Here is an 8,612-nt window from a genome sequence, read left to right on the forward strand (position 1 = left end):
TGTCCCCAGCCCTGTCCATGCAGCCAGCCATGCTCCCAGCCCTGACCCCATCTCCCCAGCCCTGTCCCCAGCCCTGATCCCATGTCCCCACTCCTGTCCCCAGCCCTGTCCATGTAGCCAGCCATGTTCCCAGCCCTGACCCCAGCCATCTCCCCAGCCCTGTCCATGTCCCCACTCCTGTCCCCAGCCCTGTCCATGTCCCCAGCCCTAGTCCCATGTCCCCGCTCCTGTCCCCAGCCCTGTCCATGTCCCCAGCCCTAGTCCCATGTCCCCACTCCTGTCCCCAGCCCTAGTCCCATGTCCCCACTCCTGTCTCCAGCCCTGTCCATGTCCCCAGCCCTAGTCCCATGTCCCCAGCCCTAGTCCCATGTCCCCACTCCTGTCCCCAGCCCTGTCCATGTCCCCAGCCCTAGTCCCATGTCCCCACTCCTGTCCCCAGCCCTAGTCCCATGTCCCCACTCCTGTCTCCAGCCCTGTCCATGTAGCCAGCCCTAGTCCCATGTCCCCAGCCCTAGTCCCATGTCCCCACTCCTGTCCCCAGCCCTGTCCATGTCCCCAGCCCTAGTCCCATGTCCCCACTCCTGTCCCCAGCCCTAGTCCCATGTCCCCACTCCTGTCCCCAGCCCTGTCCATGTCCCCAGCCCTAGTCCCATGTCCCCACTCCTGTCCCCAGCCCTAGTCCCATGTCCCCACTCCTGTCCCCAGCCCTGTCCATGTCCCCAGCCCTAGTCCCATGTCCCCACTCCTGTCCCCAGCCCTAGTCCCATGTCCCCACTCCTGTCCCCAGCCCTGTCCATGTCCCCAGCCCTAGTCCCATGTCCCCACTCCTGTCCCCAGCCCTGTCCCCGAGGGACACTGCTCTGCCCAGCCCTGCAGCCCCCGCCCAGCACACAGGGCCGAGGCCACCTTGACCGGGGGGATGGTGCCCTCGAGCCCCCTGCGGCCTTGGGCCTGATGGGGGGGGGGTGTTCCTGGGGGATCTCAGCCCTGATCCTGGGGAGATCCCAGCCATGATTTGGGGGGATCCTAGACCAGTCGCTGGGAAGATCCCGGCCCTGATCCCAGGGGATCCCAGAGCAGCTCCTGGGAAGACCCCAGCTCTGATGCTGGGAGGATCGCAGCCCTGCTCTTGGGCTGATCCCAGCCCTGCCTCTGGGGAGATCCCGGACCAGCTCCCGGGGAGATCCCAGTCCCACTCCTAGCGGGATGCCGGTCCTGATCTTGGGGGGTTCCCGGTCCCGCTCCCGGGGGGATCCCGGCCCCTCCCGAGCGGCCGCTGCGGGACACACGGCGCCCGACCACGCTCCGAGCTCGGTGCTCCCTCAGCGCTTCCGGACACGCCCTTCCGGCGCGACACTGCGCCCTTCCTGCCGCCCCGCCCCCCCGCGCTCCGCAGCCAATGAGCGCGCGAGGCGACAGTGACGGGGGCGGGGCCGGCGGGCGGTAGCTGTGCGATGGCGGCGTACCCGGGGCAGGTGGGGCCGCGGTGGGGCCGGGGCGGTAGGGCCGGGGGGCGGGCCGGGGGGCGCGGATTGCGGAGCGGGGGCCGGGGTGAGGGGCGGCGCACGGGCCGGTACCGGTGGCACACCGGGCTCTGTCCCGTCCCCAGGGCTTCCCCGGCGCAGGACAGGCCCCCGGCGCGCCCCCGGCCGGCCCCTACCCCGGGGGTCCCTACGGACAGCCCCCCCCCGGGGGTCCCTACGGACAGCCCTACGGCGGCCCCCAACCCGGGCCCTACGGAGGGGCGGCTCCCGCAGGTGAGTGGGGGGGTCCTTGTGGGGTGTACCCGCCCCCCTGGGTGACCCCGGGACGGGGGTGCGGGGTCGGGGGTGCGGAAGGGTCCCCCGGCCCGGCCCCACCGGTGTGCCGGCCCCGGTCCGTGCCAGGAGGGCTTGGCCTGGCACCCCTCGCTCGGCTGAATTCAGCGTGTAAGTGAAACCGAAAAGTCCCGGTTTATTATTTGGAAATCCCGAGGAGGAGCAGGAGGAGGAGGAGGAGCAGGAGGAAGGTGCGGAAGAGACCGCACCCCGGCGCGCCAGCAAAGAAACTTCTCAGCCACGCACCTGCCTCCAGGCCCGGGCCGGGGCTGGTGGGGCGGCAGCGCCGTGGGGCGCTCCCCGGTCCCACGCTGCACCCGCAGCCTGACTCACGCCTCCCCCTTCCCCGGGCCCTGTAACCCGTTCTCCCGGCATCACCCGGCTGGAAAAGCTCCTTAGCACAGAGGTGCTGACAGGCTCCTGGGTGTTGGCTGCGTCCCTGTGAGCCGTCCCCAGGGCCGGAGCAGCCAGCAGCCTCTCTGAGGGAGGTGGCAGCTGCTGATGGCCTCCCCCCGCACAGGTAATGCCCCCCCGGGTGTGGACCCGGAGGCCTTCACCTGGTTCCAGGCGGTCGATGCCGATCACAGCGGGTACATCTCCGTGAAGGAGCTGAAGCAGGCACTGCTCAACTCCAACTGGTCGACATTCAACGATGAGACCTGCCTGCTGATGATAAGTGAGTCTGGGCGCTCCTTGCCCTCCTGCTCTTTAAGCTGATCTGTTTGAGACGTGCCTCTGTCGGGGTGAAGCCCGGGCTGCGTTCCCCTGTTACCTGGGCATCCCTTGCCTGAGCAGCTCTCTGGAGCGAGAGCTGAGCAACAGAGCAGCTCCGAGCACCCTTTTGGTGGAGAAGATGAGGCAGGGGGGTAAAATGCTGCTTGGGAAAGGGAATCCAGCTCTGCATGAGGCCGAGTGAGCCCCTGCTCCTGGAGAGGTAGGGAGGAAAGGGAGGGAGAGCTTCGGTAGAGAGCCAGAGTCACCCCGTTCGCCTGCTGGCCCCAGCATTGGGGTTTGGTGCCATTTCCTACCAGCCTGCTGGGGATGGTGTGGTCCTTGTTGATCGCAGTCCTGGTGAGGGAGGGCTTTTGGGGCCAGAGCAGGGTGCCAGGGAGCCATGGCACAGATCATGGGCTCTCTAAGAGTTTCTACAGCATGTCCTTGCTCTACTCCTTACTGCCCTGCTGCTGCTCTTCGCTCCTTCCTCCCCAGACATGTTTGATAAGACCAGGTCGGGACGCATAGACGTGTATGGCTTCTCAGCTTTGCTGCGCTTCATCCAGCAGTGGAAGAACCTCTTCCAGCAGTACGACAGGGACCAGTCAGGCTCCATCAGCTTCAACGAGCTCCAGCAAGGTGGGCAAGGGGCAGAGACACCAACCTGGCCCTTACCGAGCTCCCCGGGGATTGCTGTCTGGCTCTGCTTGGTGTTTATTTCCAGCCTGGTCTGGTGACTCCTGGCACCGTCCCTGCAGCAGGGTTGGGTGTCTCTGAGCTCCTCCCTTGCAGCCTGGGCTGCGGTCCATGCCTGTTGCTGTGCTGGTACCTGCTGTGCTGGCTAAACCGGCTGTGGCAGAGCTGGTGCTGAGTCTTCCCATGGGACAGTTCCTTCCTTAAGGAAACCTAAGATGCCCCCTCAAATGGCGTGTGGGTAGAGCCTGTTTTTCGGGAGGAGCTCTTGGGTGTGTGTGTCTGATGAAGGGGAGAAATGTCTGGAATTCGTGCCTTGGTTTGGTTCCTCCCTCTGGAGAGCCCTGCCCGTGCACACCCACAGCTGAAGTGAACACCGTGAGGCAGTGGGAGATGGGGGGTGTGCCAGCGCAGGGGAGAGAGGGCACAGCCTCTCTCCCTCCTGTCAGGAGAGTTTAATCTTGAGTGTTTCTTGCTCCCAGCTTTCTCCCAGATGGGCTATAACCTGAGCCCCCAGTTTAGCCAGCTGCTGATGGCCCGCTACGCCCAGCGATCCTCCAACCCCAGCATCCAGCTCGACCGCTTCATTCAGGTCTGCATGCAGCTCCAGAGCATGACCGATGCTTTCCGCGAGAAGGACACGGGGCTGGTGGGCAACGTGCGGCTGAGCTATGAGGACTTCCTCACAATGGTTGTGACTCGCATGATGTGATGCTCTCGGCGGAGGGCTGGGAGCTGGCTGGGAGCTCTGCGGGGCTCTCTGGAAGCAGCAGCCATCCTCAGCCTCATGCTGGGATGTGGCTGAGCCTCCCAAAGAGTGAGCTGTTTGCCCGGCCAGCTTTCCAGCCTGCTGCTGAGTAGCCCACAGTGCTGCTGGGGCCCTCCCAGCTTCAATTCCCTGTCCCCACTCAACGGCAGTGGGTGTCTCCACGCCAAACTGGAACCCGGTTCTGGGGCCATGCCACAGGGTGGGACAGCCAAACCAGTTGCCTGTGCCATGCCTCCCAGGGAGTGCTTCGATCCCTTGCCAGACACAAAATGATATTTCAGTCCCACCTGGCCTGTCCCTCTGCTTGGCGGGATGTCTGCAGTGGAACAGCCCTGTCTCAGCACACTTCTGGAGGTTCTCTGGTGACCAAGAGCTGAGCCTTCATTAGAAAAGCAGAAGGAAGGGCACAAGTGATGGCAGAGCTCATCCTTCCTTGCCTCGCAGACTGCCCCTCCTCGCTGGGAGCACATCCAGTCCCTCGGCCGTGCTGGAAATGCTCCGGCTTTCCCGGGGTCTGAGCCCTGTTTCTCTCCGGGCTGCTGGAATGGGCCACATTGCTGCTGCAGTCCCACACAGATCGTCAACCTCCCTCTTGTTGCCAATCTCTGTTTTGATTCACATCTTGCCTGCTGGAGCCAAACTCAGAAACAGTTTAGAGCTTATTTATACAGCGTTTGAATTAAAGGCAATGTGCACTGGCTGTGGAGTGGTTTGTGTTCACAGAGCGGCTGGTGGGGACACTGCCCTGCCTCCCGTCACCCCCCGGGGCCAGCAGCCGCGCTGGGTGCAGGGTGGGGACATGTCCTGTGCCTGTACCCCTGCTCTGGGTGCTGCTCTCAGGGCTCGATACACTTTCCTGGAGTTAATTCTTACACATTTTGTGTCAGCTTACAGAAAATAAGGTGCTGGCGTCTCTTGCTGAGCTACGACCAGGAATGTAAAGATTTGACCAATGCAAAAGTTTTTTTTTCCTTTGGTTTTAGAATGAAGTCCAGGTGATTATCCTTTAATTGGCCTCACTGAGAAATCTCTGAGATGCTTTTTGAGAGACACGTTGCTATATTTGAAGGAATTTTTAGGTAGGAAAGTAGTTAAAAGACCCAGTAACTTACCGGCTGCTTTTAGAAGCAACAACCAGATGTGTTTTCCTCCACTTCAGCCAAAGGCAGGACTTTTTGTTCTGGAGCATCACTCGTCGTTCCAGCAATACTTCTCATCGTCTTCTGTTGAGTCAGAGCTGCCCAGCCTCTCGAGAGGAGAGGTTTAAAGCGGAGGCGGTGGGGGCTGGCCCCCCCTCTCCCGTACTGTCACCCATGCTGTGGCTGTCAGCACCCGTGCAGGCTGTCACCCCTCCTGGGCAGGGCTGTTGTGCAGCTGCAGGGATGACGGTGGGGTTGTGACCCCCGCCAGTGAGTCTGTGTATAGGCGTATATGTGTGTAGATATATATATAAATACCCAGAGAAGTGTCTCTGTAGGGACAGACACCCCTATATACACCCACCCACCCTTGTGCATATATAAATATAATAATCCACACCCTGTGTGTATGCATCTGTACACAAACACCACACGCACACACGCGCTTACTGACACTGTGTGTATATGGTGTGTGAACATGTATATACACACGTATAGAGAAAGGTGTGTGTATATATACACACTGTGTATATATACACTCTCTGTGTGTGTATATATATATATACGGGGTGTGTGTATACACACAGTGTGTATATATGCACTCTGTGTGTGTGTGTATATATATATACACGGGGTGTGTGTATACATACACTCTGTGTATCTATATACTCTGTGTGTATATACACACACACAGTAACAGATACCCCTGATTGTATATATATATGTATAGATACACACGCAGCATGCACACACACACGCTAACAGGCACTCCTGTATATATACATGCTTACTGACACCCACGTACACATATACACACACTGACACTGATGCTTATATAAACACACCCCACAGTGCCTGCATTAGACACCCCTAGGTGTGTATGTATATATCCAGGGTAAGACACCCCTGTGTGCCTATAGATATACTCACTAATAGACACCCCCATGTAGACACGTGCACACACTAACAGACACCCCAAATACATAGTAACAGCTACCATGTGTGTGTGTTTGGACACAGACTCTAAGATACCCTTGTGCGTGCCTGTACACACAGTAACACTTCATATACATACATATATACACCTCCAACAACTGCACACACACATGTATTCACACCCCGGCACTAACAGCCACCCCGTGCGTACACAGATACACACAGCCCTTGGGTACACACGTGTGGCCACCCTGTGCCTGTACCTAGAGAGACACCTGTCTTGGGGTGTATGTGCACACAGGCAATGCTTTTGTACACACACACTAGCAGACACTGCTGGTTGTGAATTTTTGAGGGTGATATATATACATACACACCCCAACAGGCACTGCTGGTTGTGTTTTTTAGATATATATACATGCACATATAGTAACAGGCACTGCTGGCTGTGGTTTTTAGATATATACACACACCAACAGGAACTGCTGGTTGTGTCTTTTAGGTATATATGCACACACATACAGTAATAGACACTGCTGGTTGTATTTTTTTAGAGCTATATATACACACACACACTCTCTAACAGACACTGCTAGTTGTGGGTTTTTTTATGCATATATATATATATATACACACACAAAGACACTTTTTACAAAATTATGGATATAGTGCACACACACACACACAAACAGCCATTGTGTGTGTCTGTGTACCTTTGCACACTCTGTGTGTGTGGCTGTGCACTGTGTGTGCATGTGTGCCTGTACATACCCTCTGTGTATATGTGCGTGTGTACCTGTGCACACTCTGTGTGTGTGTGCGCGCACACCTGTGTGTGGGTGCCTGTGCACACTGTGCATGCCTGTACACACCGTGTGTGTCTGTGTGTGTGTGTACCTGTGCATGTCTGTGTCTGCACATACCCTCTGTGTGTGTGTGCATCTGTGCACACTGTGCGTGCCTGTACATACGGGGGTGGGTGGGTGTGTACCTGTGCACACTCTGTGTGTGAGTGCACACCTGTGTGTGCGTGCCCATGCACACTGTGCATGCCTGTACATACCGTGTGTGTGTGTGTATACCTGTGCATGTCTGTGTCTGCACATACCCTGTGTGTGTGTGTGTGTGTGTGTGTGTGCACCTGTGCACACTGTGCGTGCCTGTAAATACGGGCTCTGTGTGTGTGTGTGTGTGTGTGTACCTGTGCACACTCTGTGTGAGCGCACACCTGTGTGTGTGTGTGTGTGTGCACCTGTGCACACTGTGCGTGCCTGTACATACTGTGTGTGTGTACCTGTGCATGTCTGTGTCTGCACATACCCTCTGTGTGTGTGTGTGTGTGCATCTGTGCACACTGTGCGTGCCTGTACATACTGTGTGTGTGTACCTGTGCATGTCTGTGTCTGCACATACCCTCTGTGTGTGTGTATCTGTGCACACTGTGTGTGCCTGTACATACGGTGTGTGTGTGTGTGTACCTGTGCACACTCTGTGTGTGAGTGCACACCTGTGTGTGTGCCTGTGCACACTGTGCGTGCCTGTACATACTGTGTGTGTGTGTACCTGTGCATGTCTGTGTCTGCACATACCCTGTGTGTGTGTGTGTGTGTGTGTGTGTGTGTGTGCACCTGTGCACACTGTGCGTGCCTGTACATACGGGGTGTGTGTGTGTGTACCTGTGCACACTCTGTGTGTGAGTGCACACCTGTGTGTGTGCCTGTGCACAATGTGCGTGCCTGTACATACTGTGTGTGTGTGTACCTGTGCATGTCTGTGTCTGCACATACCCTCTGTGTGTGTGTATCTGTGCACACTGTGTGTGCCTGTACATACGGGGTGTGTGTGTGTGTACCTGTGCACACTCTGTGTGTGAGTGCACACCTGTGTGTGCATGCCCATGCACACTGTGCATGCCTGTACATACCGTGTGTGTGTGTGTATACCTGTGCATGTCTGTGTCTGCACATACCCTGTGTGTGTGTGTGTGTGTGTGTGTGCACCTGTGCACACTGTGCGTGCCTGTACATACGGGCTCTGTGTGTGTGTGTGTGTGTGTGTACCTGTGCACACTCTGTGTGAGCGCACACCTGTGTGTGTGTGTGTGTGTGCACCTGTGCACACTGTGCGTGCCTGTACATACTGTGTGTGTGTACCTGTGCATGTCTGTGTCTGCACATACCCTCTGTGTGTGTGTATCTGTGCACACTGTGTGTGCCTGTACATACGGGGTGTGTGTGTGTGTACCTGTGCACACTCTGTGTGTGAGTGCACACCTGTGTGTGTGCCTGTGCACACTGTGCATGCCTGTACATACCGTGTGTGTGTGTACCTGTGCATGTCTGTGTCTGCACATACCCTGTGTGTGTGTGTGTGTGTGTGCACCTGTGCACACTGTGCGTGCCTGTACATACGGGCTGTGTGTGTGTGTGTGTGTGTACCTGTGCACACTCTGTGTGAGTGCACACCTCTGTGTGTTTGTGTGTGTGCCTGTGCACACTGTGCGTGCCTGTACATACTGTGTGTGTGTGTGTACCTGTGCATGTC

The 8,612-nt window shown here is 57.5% G+C and overlaps 1 protein-coding gene across 1 annotated transcript; it reads left to right on the top strand.

Annotated features, from left to right (window-relative positions):
• The first annotated feature begins 1,331 nt into the window (after positions 1 to 1,331).
• PEF1 (penta-EF-hand domain containing 1) lies at positions 1,332 to 4,693 on the top strand. The gene is made up of 5 exons (XM_055800565.1): positions 1,332 to 1,475; positions 1,610 to 1,757; positions 2,338 to 2,493; positions 3,027 to 3,170; positions 3,707 to 4,693. The coding sequence occupies exons 1-5, from the start codon at positions 1,455 to 1,457 to the stop codon at positions 3,934 to 3,936; spliced, it is 699 nt and encodes a 232-aa protein (XP_055656540.1). The 5' UTR covers positions 1,332 to 1,454; the 3' UTR covers positions 3,937 to 4,693.
• The last annotated feature ends 3,919 nt before the right edge of the window (positions 4,694 to 8,612 follow it).

Source organism: Falco peregrinus, chromosome 3 (assembly GCF_023634155.1).
Source record: "Falco peregrinus isolate bFalPer1 chromosome 3, bFalPer1.pri, whole genome shotgun sequence".
Taxonomy (NCBI): Eukaryota; Metazoa; Chordata; class Aves; order Falconiformes; family Falconidae; genus Falco; species Falco peregrinus.

Excerpts from the sequence above, each read along its gene's own strand:
- PEF1 (XM_055800565.1), top strand. The coding sequence starts at position 1,455 with ATGGCGGCGTACCCGGGGCAG. Across the intron at positions 2,494-3,026 it reads GACCTGCCTGCTGATGATAA|ACATGTTTGATAAGACCAGG; the intron begins GTGAGTCTGGGC and ends CTTCCTCCCCAG. Across the intron at positions 3,171-3,706 it reads CTTCAACGAGCTCCAGCAAG|CTTTCTCCCAGATGGGCTAT; the intron begins GTGGGCAAGGGG and ends TCTTGCTCCCAG.